This window comes from Numenius arquata, chromosome 2, assembly GCF_964106895.1.
Source record: "Numenius arquata chromosome 2, bNumArq3.hap1.1, whole genome shotgun sequence".
NCBI lineage: Eukaryota > Metazoa > Chordata > Aves > Charadriiformes > Scolopacidae > Numenius > Numenius arquata.
Genome location: NC_133577.1, coordinates 57,048,825 through 57,067,612, shown reverse-complemented (window position 1 = coordinate 57,067,612; position 18,788 = coordinate 57,048,825). Strand labels below are relative to the sequence as shown.

At 39.1% G+C, this 18,788-nt stretch overlaps 1 protein-coding gene across 1 annotated transcript in view; it reads left to right on the top strand.

Annotated features, from left to right (window-relative positions):
• LOC141474381 (solute carrier organic anion transporter family member 1C1-like) overlaps positions 1-17,765 on the top strand; it is a 29,149-nt gene extending 11,384 nt beyond the window's left edge. The window contains exons 5-15 of the mRNA XM_074162260.1: positions 1,339-1,469; positions 1,689-1,835; positions 5,749-5,847; positions 6,926-7,162; positions 8,303-8,467; positions 9,844-10,039; positions 12,380-12,545; positions 13,818-13,999; positions 15,404-15,468; positions 16,674-16,791; positions 17,543-17,765. Of these exons, the coding sequence (XP_074018361.1) occupies positions 1,339-1,469; positions 1,689-1,835; positions 5,749-5,847; positions 6,926-7,162; positions 8,303-8,467; positions 9,844-10,039; positions 12,380-12,545; positions 13,818-13,999; positions 15,404-15,468; positions 16,674-16,791; positions 17,543-17,765 (1,729 nt within the window). The remainder of the gene's footprint in view (positions 1-1,338; positions 1,470-1,688; positions 1,836-5,748; positions 5,848-6,925; positions 7,163-8,302; positions 8,468-9,843; positions 10,040-12,379; positions 12,546-13,817; positions 14,000-15,403; positions 15,469-16,673; positions 16,792-17,542) is intronic.
• Positions 17,766-18,788: the final 1,023 nt, after the last annotated feature.

Genomic DNA, 18,788 nt, shown 5'->3' with positions numbered 1-18,788 from the left:
GGGGGGTGTGACATTACCCTTCTTCCAGTCTTCTGGGACATCCAACCCCTGATCTCCACAACTTCTCAAAGATTATAGAAACAGCAAGGACATCAGCCAGCTCTCTTAAAACCTTCATATGGATAGTGTGAGGGCCTATTGATTTGTAGGGGTCAAGCTCCTGTAATAGTTCCGATACCAACTCTTCCTTCACTGATAGTGGTTCTGTGTTTGGATATATATTCATATACATATTTTTTTTAGCTGTTCTCCTTTATTATACTTAAATGAAATGTAATGAGATCTTGATGGAAGAAGTTTCTTTCTCCATGGTGGATATTCATGCTAAGCTCTTTGAACTTACCAAGATGTGTATCTATTCCACTGAACTCAGGGATAGTTAAATATCTAAATAACCCTTCACATCTAGGCTTTAGTGCTTACATAGCTGTCAGAAGCAGTTCATACCTCTTCAGTCATTTGGCACCCTTACTAAGTAGTAGTTGAAAATAAACCCGCTCTGTCCCTCAAAAATCTTCTTCAGTTCCAAGACCAATACCTGAGATAAGGAGGGTATGGAAAGAATTATACATGGGGACCATGGTATGGAAAGTGGCTCGTGAAATAGAAGGGAACCTGCACTGCAGGGGACAGCACAAGCCAGAAGCAGAGCTCTGGAAATCTCTGATTTAACCCGAACTCACAGCTAAGTTCTGAAGATTACCCATTCTCCACAACATTGAGTAATGGGACCATGAGGACCTCACCATCATCCACTGCAATACTAAAGGTTACCACTTGATTGCACAGTCAGAGGGAATGTTTGCACTCCATTTATCCCAATGTAGCATAAATGTACTCAAACCGGCTTCAACTTACTTAGCAGATTTGCTGTAGTAGCTGTCTGCCTAAATGCAGAAAAACTGGCACATGTGTTTTGCAACCTGCATTAATCTCTTAGTTACCTAATTTTAAACTAACACAGAAATCTCCATTACATGTCTGCTGCATCGGTAAAAAACTGGTGCCAGTATGGAAAAACATCAGCATTGTTGTATGTAGACAGATATGGATGGACTCCGCCTCTGTCCTTCAGTCAAAAGAATGATTTCTTAAGCTCTGCAAGCAGCTTTTTTGCTCTTCAGCTTAAGAAAATACTGGTGTTAGAATGGTCAGAGCATTTTGAAAAAGGTAGGAAGGTACCTATGTTTTTTTAAGCAAAAGCACTGGAAATGGGCTGCCCCTCCACTTTGCCTTCACTTAATACGAATGAACATGGATGAATACAAGGCTCACAAACGCTTCCTGTAAAGCAGATTCTTTCATGTGTCAGTTGTATTTTACATAGTTGTTTTCCAGTTATAATTATGAAAGGGTAACTGTTACTGTGGACAACTCCTCTACGAGTGTATCAGCTTGCTCCCCAGCATCGTCTGTGCGCCATCCAGTCACAGATGCTACAGAAACACCCAGCGCAATGAAAAGTTTTGGTAAGCAAAAGCTCTGATGCTGGGTTCCCTTCTTCTGCTTGTCCCCATTGTATACACCCTCTTTTACTGGAAAGCAGTAAAACCCCTGTTAGAAACCATGATATATACAAACCCACCCTGTAATGATTTTTTAAAAAATGTATTTTATGTTATTTTTCTGTTGCAGTAAAGTATTGTCAGAATTATGTTCACAGAAATGTAAATGTTTACGGCCTGCAGGATGTGAGAAAACAACGAATTCCTATCTGTGGCTCTTTGTGTTGATGGGGAACCTTTTACGTGGAATTGGGGAAGCACCAGTTATGCCACTGGGGTTTTCATATATTGATGATTTTTCTAAAGAAGAAAACTCAGCATTTTACATAGGTAATATGCAAATGAGTGATTTTATGCTAAACATTCTTTTCTTTAACATTTCTCTAGCCAAGCAAATACTACCAAAAAATCTATCTGCTCTATTCTGGATAATTTTGAGTCATACAAAGACAAAAAAGCAGTGCAAAAAAGATCTCATATTTATTTTTGAAGGATATTTCCCCAACGCTCCTTTTGCTTTCCCCAAGTGGCTGCTGCTACATGTGCCAGTTTTCTCTGTGAAGAAGGGAAGCATAATCAAATACTCGCTTCTCCAAAGTCGTATCTGTTTTATGTGGGATACCATCTTCAGTACCACAGCTTCAGAGAATAAATTCTTCCTAATCGCTGTTCCACAGATAAGAGAATTATCCTTAATCACAGTAATGTAAACAGGTTGCAGAAGCTTTTACCTGGTTTCACTTCCTGATGAAAGCTTTTTAAAGTCACTAAAGGAAAAACCAAACCCTTGCCAGTGTGTTGTAACAAATCCCTTCTAATTGAGATTTTGTTGTTGCTTTGATAGAAGATAACCTATTGCCCAAGACAGAAAGACTTACACCCAAGCTAATTCATTTATTGCCAAACTTATGTAATAGCATTGAGTGTTTGTGTGGTTGAGGGAGCTCAAAACTGCTGCCTGAAGTAAACTTAGTGAAGTTGAACTGGTCATAGAGGTAGTAAGACAGAGTTTGAGGACAAGCTCAGTGAGTAATGCTACAAGGTAAGGCCATTGCAAATGTCTTCATTTGGGGGTGAGGAAATCTGCAGATTGAAGAAAACAGAAGTATTGTGAAGGGAGCTGATGAAAACAAAAGTTCCACTTAGCAGTTATCCAAAATATTTGTAATCACCTATGAGCTTCTGATTAAAGGTATTTTAAAAAGTTCAGCTCAATTTTTTTTCTTGTCAGAATCTGATCTGGGAGAGATTGTGACAGGTTGAGAGCTATGGGGGTAGTGAGATTAAAAATATAGAGCTGGCAGAGGGAATAGTATGGAATCAATCAAAATTAAAATTTGTTTGGGTCATGCAACTGAAACAAAGTATTTTGTTTACAGGATATTAAAATGTTTCATTTTAACATTCTGAATAGTAAAGTTCAGTCTCTTATTCCACTAAAATACTTTCATATTTTGATGGACTGACCCAATTTGCAAAAAAAAAGTGTATGTTGAAATACAGTCTTTTTCACAGAGCTGAAATTTAATTTCTTGACCAACATTAATTCTTTTCTATATCATACTTTTTAATCAATTGACTGAATCAATTTATGATCAGCATTTTTGTAAAATAAGAAAAAAGTCCTCTAATGAAAAAACTTAAGTCTTCCTGTTGAATTTTGACCACTGATCTCATTATTTGACCTCACTTTCCTGTCTCTCCTTTTTCTCCTGGCCTTACATGTTTTGTTGAATAAGAACGTAACTTATTTTGAGGCAGAGACAGCTTTTTATTGTGTCAGTGGAATACAACATTAAAATACTTTTGACAGCAATAAAACCAGAGTTTCCATAGGAAGGAACAGAAAAGGAAAAATTAGCCTATTTTTTAAGCCATCTTACAGAATTTAATAGAGGATGGTACTTTGCTGTAGTGGTTAACTTTATTACAGACTGAGTGAATGAAATTTCATCACTTAGTTGAGCACTAGCATATAATCTTCTAACTACTGAAACCATGGCTTCAACATAAACATATCTGAGGCCAATGTATGTTAATACCTGTTACATGCTAAATTACTCATCAATACAAGGGTTGGTTGAACTATGTCAATATGCAGCAGCTGATTAACTGGTAAGTCTGCATGATTTGCTGTTTGCAGTTTAGTCTATTTATTAATTACAAACACTATTACAAAGGAAAATATAAGAAAGTATCAGAGTGAACTTATTTGGTTTTATCACAATACAAACATATTATCTTAGTGAAGTTATTGAATTTAAAGAGTATGCAAGTATGAAATTTAATTTTAAAACTATATATATGCGAAATTATTGCACATATGCTTCTTAGTTTAACTGGTAGTTTATGGTATCTTAAAGAAATATACTGCATACGATATACAAGGCCATTGGTATGAGTGTGATGGTTTTTATCTGTTTATTTTAGAAATTTGCCACTGAGTACTTGAAGTTTGGAGATGATCTTGTGTATTTCTGAGTAGTAAGTTCTGCTTTAGATTCACTGATAAAAAGCTAATTCCTGGCTTTTACTGTCAAAATTGTGACTCTGCAGAAGTCAGTCACTTTGGAAGGATCAGAACAATATTTAAAAGGCCGGATCTTCCAATGAAGTAAAATGAGAGAACTAAATGAAAGCAGTATGCAATTGGAGTAATGAAGCAAAACCAAAAAAACCATACGGTTAAATTATGCTCTAAGAATTTGTTATAGAAGTCCTTGATCATAAGCTGATTAATTACTGTATTCAGAAGAGAATTTGCAAAACTGACAGGAGAAAAATCTCTATAGTAGAACAACACAGTAGGATTTACAGAACGTAAAGCTGAACATGGGCAAGAACTAATAGGCACTTGATCAAGAATTCATTTTTTTCTAATAAAATTAAGCCTTATGCAACTTCAAACAGCTCCCAACTGTCAGTTCCATGCTAGAATTTAGGAATCTCAATCATTGAACTTTTTTTGGAAACTTTTACCCCCTATCACTAAACTTCAACAGATCAACACAAGTGACAAGGGAAAATGAGGACTTATACTCAAATTATTTTGAGGATATTTTTATTTTATGTTGATTGCCAGCAGTGGTCACCAAAAGTCTGTTGTGCTGTGTTTACATACCCAGTCAGTCCTAGTTTCCTAGGTTTCTGCTAGCCTTCACAGCTTATTCATTTGCTCCTGGGGGCATCCCTTCTTCTGATCCCATATTGTCTCCTTGTAAGCAGAGACAGAGTGGGAAATGGAAGCCTCAGTGAGGCCAGTAGCAAAATTGCAAGCTGATTTTAAAGAGGCCATTACTTGATCACTGGATATCTTGACTTTTTTTTTTTTACAGCCACATAAGTACGTATTAACACAACAGTTAGAATCATAGAATTATAGAATGGTTTAGGTTGGAAAGGACCTTAAAGATTATTTAGTTCCAACCCCCCTGCCATGGGCAGGGACACCTCCCACTAGACCAGGTTGCTCAAAGCCCCATCCAGCCTGGCCTGGCTAAATCAGTTAGCTGATTTGCTCATTCTGGTGCTGAATGAATCAATAAAGATTCTGTCTAATGTCTAAATTTGTCTAAAGATTCACACACAGGCACACATATCTCCTTCTTGCCTACTGAAAATATTCTCAGGGTCCTGTACCTAATTCCATGTCCACGCACTTTTATTGTCCCTGTCATGATAATGTGACTCCAAACTGCAAAGATGTGCCTTCTTATATGCACATCATCAGATCAACTACTGCTACTTAAAATTAAATGAGGGACCTGTACAGGGGAAAGTCCTGACTTCTAGAATCACAGAACATCATGCATGCTGTAAATAGAGTTGCGGGTAGATTTATGATACCTCCAATGGGTCTAGAGTTGTATGTTCATTAGTTAACCACTGCAAGCTCAATGATGCAACTACAAAAATCAGAGCAGCAGGGAGGAGGAAGGATGAACAACCATTGCCATGTTATTCTCTTTCTGCCTATTCCCTCCAAGACACCAGTGAGACCCCGCTTGCTTCAGCAAAGCCCTATGCGGGTCAAGATGCCTGCTTCCACACCACACCGAGTGTGTTTGCAGCTTACGGCTTATTTTCTTGCTGGTCAGAAGCTTCCTACTAGACATCTCCCAACAGCCGGTGCCCCTCTTCTGCCTCCTCCTTCCCCTCTCCATTCCTTGCCCACAGAGGAGTGGCCATGCTTGTCCATGTGGCATTTTGCTAACTCTCTCCTGATGCCTCCTTTCTCTTACAGGCCTGGTGAGATCCTCGGGCATGTTTGGGCCAACCCTGGGCTTCCTGCTTGGATCTTTCTGTGCCAGCCTCTGGGTCGATATTGGCATTGTGGATATTGGTAAGAGACCGTGAGGTGGTGCACCAACTGAGAGGTTGGCAGGAGCCTGCAAGCTAAGAAGCACCTTCCCAGCTTACTACTCCAAAAAGAGGAGCTCTCTAGGGAGTTTTTCCTGCTCAAAAGCTGGACATTTTAATATCTGTAACACTGTAGTGTGACTGGAATGGCCCTTGATGCAAGACCCCCACCTCTGCTGCAGAAATATGTCGTACCTCCTTTTATGCTCATACACGCACTTGTTGCACTCTTGCTAAGCAGCTGAGAACAAGTGAGCAAATTAAAGGCCATCCCTGCATTGAGGGAACCCTGAAAGACCTTTGCTCATGGACACTTTCAACACTTGGCAAAAATTATGTTTTTTTAAAAAGCATGAGGCAGAGATTCATACGAAAACTCATTTCATTGTTAAAATCTCTTTCAGTCTCTAATCCCAGGGAAAATTTGAGGAACTTCAAGGAACAATTGCTGGGTTTGGGGAGGGAAGAATGAGGATGCAGTGGGAAGTAGAGAAAGAGGTGTTGTTTTCTGGGGGTGAAGGGCCCTCTTGCTGTTACTCGTTCCTGCAGAAAGTGTTGGAAGATTGTGACAAGGAAATGCAACCATGGGTCTGTGAGTGAACAGGATTGTGGAAGAAGCAAGGCCACAGGAAGGAATAGAAGAAGCAGGAACACTGGCAAGGGAGGACTCACAAATAGCGCCTAAGGACCCTACTGATTGACGGGAATTCCGCCTGTCTGGCAGTTGGGGGTTGCAGGGGCGTGTTGTCTGGGAAAGAGGATACTTAGTACTATATAAACTGCGTGTTTGTTGTACTAAACGATTCTGGTTGCATCTCGCACTGGGGTCCATGCCTTAATATGCTACATGGGTCTAAATGTATACAAGTATTTTTGACTGCATGGGACTGGTTCGATACAAGCTGCATTTCAATTCTTCATGTGAAACATAAATCAACTCTATTCTGATTTTTAAAGAATATATAAGGATACCTATAGAATCATTAGTTAAATTAAAAAGAAATAGTTTAATTGCTCTGCATGAGATTTAATCTATTTTCCTGTCTTTCTCTATTTTATAGATACCATCAGTATAAATCCTAAGGATACCCGTTGGGTTGGTGCCTGGTGGCTTGGATTGCTCATCTGTGGAGCAGTCAACTTCATTGCTTCATTGCCTTTCTGGTTTCTGCCTCACTCCTTAACAAAAGAAGGAGAGAATGAAAAACTGAAGATCAGTCATTTGTCTGTTCAAGGAGAGGACTGTAAAATAGACTCCCCAGTTCAGCCACAGATAAAGTTCTCAGAGGCAGTAAAAGGTGAAATATCATTTCCCATATGTTTATATGTGAATTCTCTCTCATGGGTTCACCCTGAGCTGAGCATGGATTTGCACAGCCCTCAGCAAAACGCACATTTCTGCAGTGCAAATGGTGGACAAAAATGCCGTAATTTGTAGTATCGTAATTACATGCTAAGGATGTGTTCTCTGTGTCACACAGCTGGAAAAAGCTCATGCTGAGCACCAGAGATTCCCAGTTCAGCATGGTAGTTGTTGTACGATGTGTTACAGCTATGATTTTATGATCATGAAGGCTAGGCATGATTTTATGATCATGTAACTAGGCCCCCAGTTACACTGGGGCCAACATTTGGGAGGGAAACATGGAGCTAAGTACTACAAGACCAGTTGCAGGGGTTTTGCTGAAGTCATGGCTCCTGTGTATGAGCTCAGTAATGCTAAATTAACCTCCTATAGGCAATGTCAGACACAGCCACCCATTGCTGGACTCAGTTCCCCAGGGCTTTTATACATATGTATATATGCATGTACTATCTGTAGTAGCAAGGGCCCTTCCCAGAGAAGTGTTTTAAGCTCTCATATTTTAGGTAAGTGTGCTAACAGCCAGACCACAGGCTAAATGCAAGTTTTTGTCTTCACTTTGATTTTTTGGACTTAGATACTCTAGCCAAGGGTCTCAGGAAAGGTTTCAGCCTTTTGCTGGGTCAGGTACTCCCTTTCTCTGAATATCACTCTCATGCAGGGCTCTTGTGAGGTTTGTGAAGGCTCCTGCTTTAGGTACCAAACTTTTCACTCGGTACATTACAGAGTCTTAATGGTCCCCTGGGGGCTCTCTCCTGTACAGGGTTTGAGGATCAGTGTCGCAAGCCTTAGTGCCCTTGCTGAACAGTCCTGTATTGCACACAAGAAAATAGTAAAAGGATTTCTGATTCCTTGTCCAGCATCCACCATGCCATTCAGCCTTCCTGCTTCTTTAAGTCATGTGCTGGCAATGAGGAAAATCTCACTTGGACAAGCATATATTTTGATAGGCAAAGAGCTCTAGTCTGCAGTAGGGCCAGTAGTTAACTCAAAGTTAGTTCTATTATCTAAAGTATGTCAAAACAACTCTTCTCTACGTTTAGCATGGTGTACAGCATATACCTCTCCATTGCAGATTTCCTCCCAGCTCTGAAGAAGATGTTTGGAAATCCAGTTTTCCTGGTGTACATCTTCCTCACTATTCTGCAGTATAATTCTCTTGTTGGGATGATAACCTTTGAGACAAAGTTTATGGAGCAGCAATTTAATGTATCAGTGGCAAAGGCCATTTTTCTAATTGGTAGGTACCTGTCCTCCTTTTAAATCCCAATGTCAATGAGGAAGCTTTTCTTTGTTATTTTGCCTCCCTTTTTAGGAGGAGTTTCTATGAACTTTTTTTTGGTTAAAAAAAATTATGTAGTGATTTATTAATTTTCATAATTTATTTTGAAAATGGATGTTAATTTTAATGTTGGTTTTCCTGGTGTTCCTCATTTAGTGAGATAGAGGATTATTAGAACTGGGTGGATTATTTTTTTGGCTGAAGTTTATTTCAACGAGTGAGATCTGGATTATGAATGTGTCTGCTTTTGTGAACAAAACCCACACAAACTGCAACTAAGTAACAACTAAGAGAAAGAAACTTTTAATTTAGAAAATGTCTGATGAAATATGTGATTTTCCTTTGCAGAATAACATCTCAGTATAAATGTTCTTCAGTTTTGATTACAAACGCAAATTTTATAAGCAACAAGAAACAAAAATGTAAAATTTTGAGTCAGTTCATTCAGCTCAAAGCTCTTTTTCTATTTGCCAGTTCCCTCAAAAATAAGTTCTTTGTAATGCTCTACAAAAGAATGCTGAAATTATATTAATCTTATGGTGATTAATATGGTCTCATAACCTGGCAAGAAAATCAGGGTATTTGAAAACATTGCAGAACTGATATTCCATGACTTTAATCTGAAGGCAGCTTGCTTTGCTGTGGGTCAAGTACTAATGTGGGAAGAACTTTATTTTTCCTATTTTGTTTTGGATGCAGGGAAAATTTTGCAAAAACAACATGAACAAAACACAAAATCAAAAAATCCACACAGAGAATGGCAAACCCCTCACAATAAAACCTTGTAAAAGCTCTTTATTTAGCATGTAAGTATTAGGGCTGGAGTTTGTGAAAAGCTGAATGGATTAAATCTCAATGTAATTCTTTCTATGATTCACTCTCCAATGCAAGATGCTGTTTCCTTTCATGTTCTGTTTCAGAGATTTTTTTTTTCTTTTTAACTATCAGGAAGTTTAATGTTTTATTTTAAATGAAGAAGTACCCATAAGCTGAGACATTTATCTCATTTACTCCAGTTTCTAACAGGCACCTATATAGGTTTTATTACATCAGTATGCATGCAAACAACAGTATAATAAAAAGGTAGGGAATATCGAGGAACTAAGCTTTTTGAAGTCATAACATGACTTGAAAGAAAATGAGGAAGTAAGTAAAATTACTTAAGGGTAATAAAAATTCTTAGAACCTCAAAAGGATCAGTCTGGAAAATAAATCAGTATTTGATATTTTGGAAACTACTTTTGGAACTACTATATTTTGGAACCAGGTATTTACTTGAAAAACAGTCAATGCAAGGGACAGCAGTTAACAGTTTTGTAACCTTCTATTTGCAGGTGTGATACTTTTACCCATCACAATCCTGGGGATGTTTCTGGGAGGCTTTCTGATCAAGAAATTCAAACTTCACATAACTGAAATGGCAAAGTTCGCATGCATCACCTTTATAGTAGCGTATTTGTTAAACCTCTTGTACTTCACGTGCAGTTGTGAGGTGCTCCAAGTAGCTGGCTTGACAGCGCCCTACTCAGGGTTTGTATCCCCATGGGTTTTTGTTGGTTGTGTCATGGTTGCACCCTACTCCATGCATAACATAGTGCAAGCACCTGTATTCCTCTACTCACAATCTAATCTGATCTGGCTTTGTTATCTCATCTGCAATATAAACCTTTTCCTCTAGGAAACATTTTTATTTTTATTTGGATGATTATGAAATTTGGCTTCTCTGTTGATTTACTGTAGAATATTTCTATATCTTTTGCATTAAAAAAAATCTGTATATGTCCATTCGAAGGCAACGATTTTTCATTGAAATTGATGTATATTAGGTCATCTGCTAGTGTCAATCAATGTGGTTTCAGCTACAGTGGAGCTACTGTGATTATATAATTTTACTGCTCCCTTGCTGGTGACACACACAAGAAAACCCCAGATTTTGAGGTATACCTGTCAGGCTGAAATGATAACCTAGTGTTGGGGATGGGTAGAATACTCCAATTTTGTTTTTCGAATTTCATTTAAACTGGACATTTCTTTTTCTAAATTGTTTACTGCTGGATATTGAGAATATACCTCCATATTCTGGCAATTCACTAATTAGTACAAAATTTATCACAGGCAATTGAAATGTTTATATTGAATTTCAAAACTTCAATATAAAGCTGTTCTCATGCTACCATGTAGAGAATGGGAAGTAAAAAGAGTGTTGGAAGTAGCTTCCCCATAGCCCCCCAGCGGCTTTGCCTCTAGAAGGGACAGTCTTCTAGATCAGTAGTTATCAATCTGAATGGAGAGTTACCGGCCTGCCTTGGTTTCTGGAGCTGCTGACCTGCCCACGTCCATTTTCTCAGCTGTGAGGTAGAAAGTCGTCATGTCAGGAGTGTGTGCTGCCCAAACAGACGTTCCCCCTCCCTTACCAGGACTATGGTCATGCTTTTTTAAGAACATTTTGCTGATCCCAACAGAATGCCACAATTGCCTACTGTTTAAATGTAGCTCAGTCTGGTCCAACAAATTTCAAGGGATTTTAAAGGGATTAAACTGAATCCAGCAGGGCTTGCTAGATTTTCACTTCAGACAGAAACTCAGTCCTCTGTTTTTTTGAAACTGAGCCTACATTCAGGGAAATATCTAAGTTGTCCTGGAAAACCTGACACCCAGTTCAGCTTTGAGGTTAGTTACATAAATGATGTCAGGGGTTTGTGCAGGGGAGGTAACTGTGGTTGAGCGCAACATCTGGTACTGTAGAGTGAATTAAAAATAAGCAGAAACATCAAGACAGCAAATACTGAAAGAGAAATTACAGCTTCTCCAGAAGAACTGCGACTGGAGGATTTAGCATGTGCTAGGATTGTTCTGGTTAAGCAAGTCACATACTGTTTTAGCTGTAGAACAATTTGTATTTTGAAGATGAGCAACAGCCTAACAAGGGCTATGCCCCCCAGTTATTTTCCCTTCTAAAAAATTTAGGAGAAATGTAGGCCCCTTGAGGTGTGTATTGGATTGAGGGGTAGAGAGGAAGAAAAGGCAAATTCTGAGCACTTGTTCTTTATCAAAGCAGGGGTGATTTGTAGATGGTGGATTCCTCCCACTTTCTGAAAACTGAGCCCTGTTACCATGCCCTCAGGGTCACTGGCCACTTTTCAAATTCTCAATGCTAGTTATCATCTGCTTAGTTTAGCTCACTGGGGCCTGAGTTTGAGGTTTCTTACAGAAATGTAAAAAAGAAAGAAAGGTGGAAGCTATGAAAGTCCATGATAATACACAACAAGAAATGTGCTCTGGTAAGAAATGGGGCTCAAGCCTGTCCCAGGTACAGGGCTGCTGCTGAACATCATCAGAGTCAAGACAGAAGCAGCACTTCCCACTGAGTCTCACACAACTTTCATTGCCACTAGCCAGCTCTGATCCAGTAAAAAATATGACAAGGTCATCTTGCTGCTGTATGTAGTTTTATATCACCACTTCATGCACCCAGATATGGTATATCTATTGCTAAGGAAAAGCATGGGCACTCTACAGGGAATAAGAGATTTTAGGTATGATTTTCTTTTTCTTGGGTTAAGCTTTCAAATGAAAAAGTAATACGAAGTATTCCTTTCCAGCCAAGAATACCTAGTTTGCAAGGTTCCTGCCTTTTCAGAAACAGAATGTTAAAAAATGTTAATGTTTGATGAAAAATCTCAAGACAGCTTTGATTTAGCTGAAATGAGCTTAGTCTCCATACGACAATTTGTCTATTGGATGGTAGCAGATACTTGTCTATGTTGATTGCTTCACTTTCTACATATTTTTCCTTCCTACTCCCTGATATTTTGTTCGACTATGTAATTTGACTAAATACCTCTTTTATTGCTTTCTGGTTTCCTCCAGATTAAAACATCTTTCCTCTCCCAAAACCAATTTCATGGCCAGTTGCAATGCTGACTGTGGCTGCAAGACGGATCAGTGGGACCCTGTGTGTGGGGATAATGGGATCACTTACATGACAGCCTGCTTTGCAGGGTGTAAGTCATCAACCGGGACAGGAAAGAATATGGTAAATATATAGGTGGAGACATGATTATAGATATAGCTAGACTTCTTCATCTATTAATTTTTTGGCTTTGCACTTAAGTAATCCTCTAGACACAGATATCCACTTTCTACGGTTTAACCTTGTAGTAAAAACTGAGTGAGCGCAATGTTGCAGGGAGCGTTTTAAAATAGTTGCGGTGAGGTAAGTAAGCTATTCAGGATGACAAGAAAACCTCAGACTCTTGACTTACATTTCTTGAATGCTTTTATTTTGATTTTTTTAATGATTTCTTCTCAGCAAGACGACCATAAATTTGCCTTTAAGTTTCTCAGTAGATCTCTTACTGCATAGGTACAACACAGCTAAGAGGGGTTTGCTTTAGAAAATATTTACTAGTCTGGTTGTTATACTAGCAAAATCCCATGGTGTCAACTCACGTGCAGCACACCTGTATAAAATTGTTAGTGCTGGTTTCACATATCATACTGGAGTTGCCTGCTTTCCTGAGCTGCTATAGCTCAGGAAAGCAAGCCATGACTCTAAATTGTACAGCCAAGAGGTCCTGTAAATATCTATCTGGCCATTTTGTTCAGTGTATTAGGAGCAAAGCCATTTCCAGGAACTCAAACAATCCTGCCTCGGCAAGACCATTAAAATCAATAGGTTTGCAGAAGTGTGTGCAAATGGTCATGCCTTCTGGCAGAAGCAGAATTGTCTCCATGTAACAATACTGAAAAAGACAGGCAACTTTTTCAGACTTATACACATACATCCCAGCAATATTGTCATGCTTCACTTCAGGGAAATTAGCTTTCAACCCCACGTCTCCTGCTAACTTCAAAGGCTATGAAACAGTGTGCTCTCAACCCAGCACCAAATTGCTGTTTTAGATACAAATGATAGATATGCATGATTGCATTGTGGAGTCCACTTCTGTATTTTTATGGTTACTCATCTACTTCATAGGATTCCTGAGCAGAATGGCCAGATAATAGTTCATGTCTGAATTTTATAGCTTTAGCTTATTTTAAGAGTACACAGAGCACCTTCTGTTCTAGCCACGGCATGGCTGAAACTAGAGTCACAGTTGCTTTGTGTCTCTGGAGCAGCTCAGAGTGGCTGGAGCATGCCAATGAACTTGGCCATCAGTTTGCAAGGATGATTAGGGAGATTCTTTTGGCATAAACAACAGCCTGTTTGTTATGGGAAGTGAAAAAAAATCTAGCTACTAAAGTAGTTTTGTGCCACTGAATTCTGGTTAAAGGAATTCTTCTTCTCATCTTCTTCTTTCAGGTGTTTCACAATTGCAGCTGTGTGGAAGGGCAAGTGCATGGGCTTGGCAATTCCTCTGCAGTTCTGGGACAATGCCAAAGAGAAAGCTGTACCAAAGCATTTCCCTACTTTTTAGCATTACAGACTGCATGTGCATTTATTTTTGCCTTAGGAGGCACTCCTACGTACATGATTATGTTTAGGTGAAATACTTTACCTTTCCTTGACCATAAACCTAGGTAAAGAGCATCAGAATATGGTATCGAGGTATTTCATTCCTATTGTGAGGAATGGCACGCTGATCAAAGTGGGGCCCCGAGTCTTTGCCTGTACTCTGAAATCCAGCTCTGTTCAGAGGCACAGCAAAATGCCTGTACACCAATTTAATTCCAGCTTAAGGCTGAGTAGATACTTTGGTGATGAAATGGGTGGGCCTTAAGCTGATCCTGAACATTAGTTTTCATTTCTAATGGCAGGGATGTTTTTAACAGAGCAATGAACTTAAAATAAGATGCAGTGCTAAGCCATATCCGAGGGGACCATGCTGTTCACATTACTCAGGAGAAAAACATTCACCTTTGTTAAGTTTGTTGCCTCAGAATGTTTTCTGTGTTGTGAGAAGTCTGATAGTCCATTTTGATATTCCCTTTTTTTGTCAATATCTGGTATAAACAGAACTATCAGCAGCAATAATTTTTAGTTTTTATTCCTTCACTTGTAAAGCAGCACCTCTATTTTATATTCGGAAGAAAATATATGTGCCTTTCGCCTGGAAGTTTCTTTCCACTTATGCTCATGGGTGAATTGGTAGTTAGTGTGCATGACTAGATAACTCTCTTCACTAAACTGCTGATTCTTCTGCAATGTTTCTATTCTTACCGCATGCCTGGATTATGAACAAAGCTAACTGCTGGGCAGAGTTTTCAGAGAAGCCTTTCATATTAATGCTGAAAAGATGATACACTGGTGTATAAACTCCAGTTCAGGAAACAGGCTGGCCATAGCAAGTCTTCCCCCTGCACTGGTGCCAGCTCAGTACTCCCCTCTGCTTTTTGTGAATTCTTCCAGTTCATCTGATGGATACAGGTTTTTTCTCCACTGATGGGAACAAAGTACTTTTGCAGCCAGGTAACTCCCATTTGCTGTCTCTTTCTAAAATGCTAGAGGCAGAGGTGGGTTTTACCTGCATGTGGCTAGCAAGGACTGCACACCCTTGTTCACCTGTTCACCACTGCACACTACAGCTCCTTCTAAAGCAAGGCAGCTTCTTGGAGCTTAACTTATGGACATGAGGTGCCTGCTTTTAGTTGGTTCACTTTAATTTTCCCATGCATCCTCTCCCAAAACTCTTTACAATCTGTTCTCCTTGGGTTCAAGATCAGGTTCTGTAGATTCTCCCTTTTATTTCATCCACTGATGTCAATGGAAAGAGGCTCTACATCTGAACTTTAACTTTGATGAATGTTTTCAATCAGGGTTTGGGTGGGTCATGCTAGGTAAGCCACAATATGCTTGCAATGGGCCACATGCAGATGTTCACAGGATGGCTATAGCTACATTATTCTATTGTTCCCCAAAACAATATACTATTTTTGTTTCCTTTTTAGATCTGTTTCACCAGACCTGAAATCCTTTGCTGTTGGGATTGAAACTTTAGTTGGTAGAGTACTAGGTAAAACTTCATTTCTTTGTGGAATTCAAGTAGGAAGCCAAAGAGACAGACCAAAGCTAGCCAATGCAATGTCCTTGCGTTAGATGAGAACAAAAGAAATTTTTCAAAATTTTTCTTTGTAAGCGACTATGCATTTCAAAATATTTGGAGGAGCTTGCTACATGTTTCCTGGTATGTAATAATGTATTATGATTATGAATTTTTACTACGCAGCAAAGGAACCAGGCAGAGGAAGGAAACGCTATTGTATCTTTTGGGGTTTTTTTGTTTTGTTTTGTTTTGTTTTGTTTTTTAAATTTGTGGACACAACTACCTTAGCTTGATCAGTCTGGATATCCCTAACACCTATGCTCCCTTTCACTGACGGTTTTTCACTTAGAGCTACCTTGTATTCTATCTATTATTTTCTTTCTTGTGTTTGGCTGCAATAAATAATCATTTCAGTCTTCAGACATGTAGTCTGCCCTGCTTCTAACAAACCTTGCCCTATCTTCACTTTCTTGCTTGATTTTTGAGATCTTCCCTGTGCAGACAAGCCCAAGTAGTCATTTGGATCTCTCTCGCTCCTAATCTCAGTATTTTAGCTGAATGCTGCAGAGAATCAATCTTCTGTTTTTATGAGATAGTTTTCTTCACAAAACGGCACATTATCCCTGAGACAGCTTACTGGTTATATTAAAGCATTATGACTGTCTAAAAAGAATTCTTTCAGTACTACATAAGTAATGCACTTATTACCTGGTTGGTTTTGAGCGAGTGCTTAATTTCAGCCCTTTGCACTCAGCTAACTGTTTTTAATGACAAACTGTTTTGTAATACCTGAGCAGATACATTATTATACATAAATATTAGTATGTCATGGCACGTAATTCCCCACTGGGGACTGAAAAAGGAATGTTGGTTATACTATATCTTTAAACAACAGAAGTTATAATTCTAATAAAAATGCCATTAAAGTAGAACTACTAACATTTCCCTTGCTGAATATATTAATGCTCTAATCTCCCATCCTTTCAATTCCCTTAAGGTACTTGCTTAAATATTTTCACAAATCTTGGAATCTAAAAGCTGGAGCTGGATGTTTAGTCCCATTTTATGCAGCCATTACTCAGAAACCCTGAGATTCATTTCCTCATTTCTTTACCAAGACATTAAATTCTGATATCTTCATGTCTGAGATACTGTAATAAGAATTTTCTTTGCAGGAGGACTCCCAGCCCCTATTTATTTTGGTGCCTTGATCGATGAGACCTGCTTGAAATGGGGGACAAAAAACTGTGGGAGAACTGGATCTTGCCGGGTATATGACACGAACACATTCAGGTAAGCTGAAATCTTTGGTAAAGGGTTGGGAATTTGGTTTCTGAGGCAGACCAAGGTATACTTTGCACATGACAATTGTCAATAGACTGATTAGGATTCTAAAAGCACCAAAACTCCTAATTTTGACTAGACCTTAGTAGATTAAGTAAGCCAAAGAATTTCGATCCAGCCTGACACAGGACATTTCAGTACACTCTCTTACATTGCCAGAATTAGTTCTTTTATTGAAGCCTTAGTGCACCGAATAACTCTGCGACGCTTTGGCTTTGTGGGAGACTGAACAACCGTGGAGTAAGTGTAGTACTGAAGACACCCTCCCTCATTTCTCATTTCTTTGCTTCCTAATGTAAAAGCCAGCTCACAAAATCCACAGGGAGATGGGACCCAGATGACTGCTGGTGCATGGAGAGCTGTGGCCAGGAGCACTGAGTGCTGCCGGTGAGGGGCTTGGCGGGGAGGTTGGGAGGACTGGCTTGTGCAGCATCTCCTGTCCCAGCCCTGAAATATTGTCTGCTGAATGGGGGCACTCTTCAGACAGGAGACACTTCTGCTAGGAGGATAGGATACGATTGGAACCTGCCTGGAGCTAAAAACAATGAGACTGCTTTCTGTTTGTTATTTCTCAAAATGTGGAAAAATATGTGGCTGAGAATAGATGGTTTTGCCGAAGTGTATCTGATATCTTACATGGTTCTGCTCAGAAGTGGGTAGCTTTATTAATATAAACATATTCTGTCACTTTTTTTCCTAGAAATGTTTATCTTGGCCTCATTGCAGGACTACGAGCAGGATGCTGTCTCTTATACATAGTGCTCTGTGTTTTAATAATGAAACGCTTCAAACCAGATGGCAAGGAGATAACAAATATTAAAAACACAGAAAGATCAACAAGGAAAGAACCAGATACTGCCAACAAAAAAGAAATTCTTCCTGGTGCAATAACCTCAGAGGAGAGTGAGGAAACCTGTATGTAAAAAAAAGGAACGAGGCATTTTCCTGACTCTGGCTATGCTTCAGTTTTTCTAAGCACAACAGGGGTCTAATTACTGACTTCAACATCTAGTTTACATTTTGGGAGTTCAAAATTATCTTTGAAACATTGACTGTTAATTTGCTTTACCCTATCCTCTTTCTCTCCTCATCTGAAACTATAGGGGGAAAGGTTTTCAAAATTTGGGGGAACTCCCCTACCCTCTTGCTCTTACTCCCTTTCTATACTGACAGTAAGACTAGCCAAAATTTTTCAAATGTAATATATTTTATTATGATTGAAAAATTAAAATGAAGAAATCCACAATAAGCTCTTCTTCCATTTTTCACTGACTTTATTTCAAGTCCTCTTGCTCAGTATTTAGTCGTACAGCTCTAAATGGCTAATTGAGTTACACTTGCTCAGTAGCTCTGATGGCCTTTGCTGCATGGTTCATGACCAGAGCTCTTTGTTCCAGACTGGGTCCCACACTCAGGTGAGAGCCCCAGGGCAGTTAGTGAGCACTGTCTGAACAAGAACTGCACAACGACTCTGGGGTTTCGCTGGAACACAATAAACAATCAAAATGGATTGCAAACAAAAGAAAGTAATGTATTAATTTTGCAGCACATCTCAGTATTGGGTTTGAGTAAAATTACTCTGATGCAATAAAGTGATAGCTGTTTAAGTTTCTTTGATTTTTTTTTTTTTTTTGTGTTCATGTGTGGGCATTTTTATCCGAATGACCACTGCATTTATACTATGTGGATTTAGATTTCCTTCCTTGTTTAAGGAACCTCCAGTAAGCCTTGAAATACGGTACTGAAAAATTGCAAATTTACAGCTTTCCACAGACAGCCTAGTCCAGAGGGAAACTTTAATAAAGGATGCTTCCAACAGTCATTACTGGGAAAAAAAATACTTTAAGTGTGATATTTCTTTGGCAGCTCTCATGATGTACCTTTGCAATGGAAGCAAACATGCCTAGTAAGATCGCTGCAGGTTTTGTCTCCATAACTACAGCCAT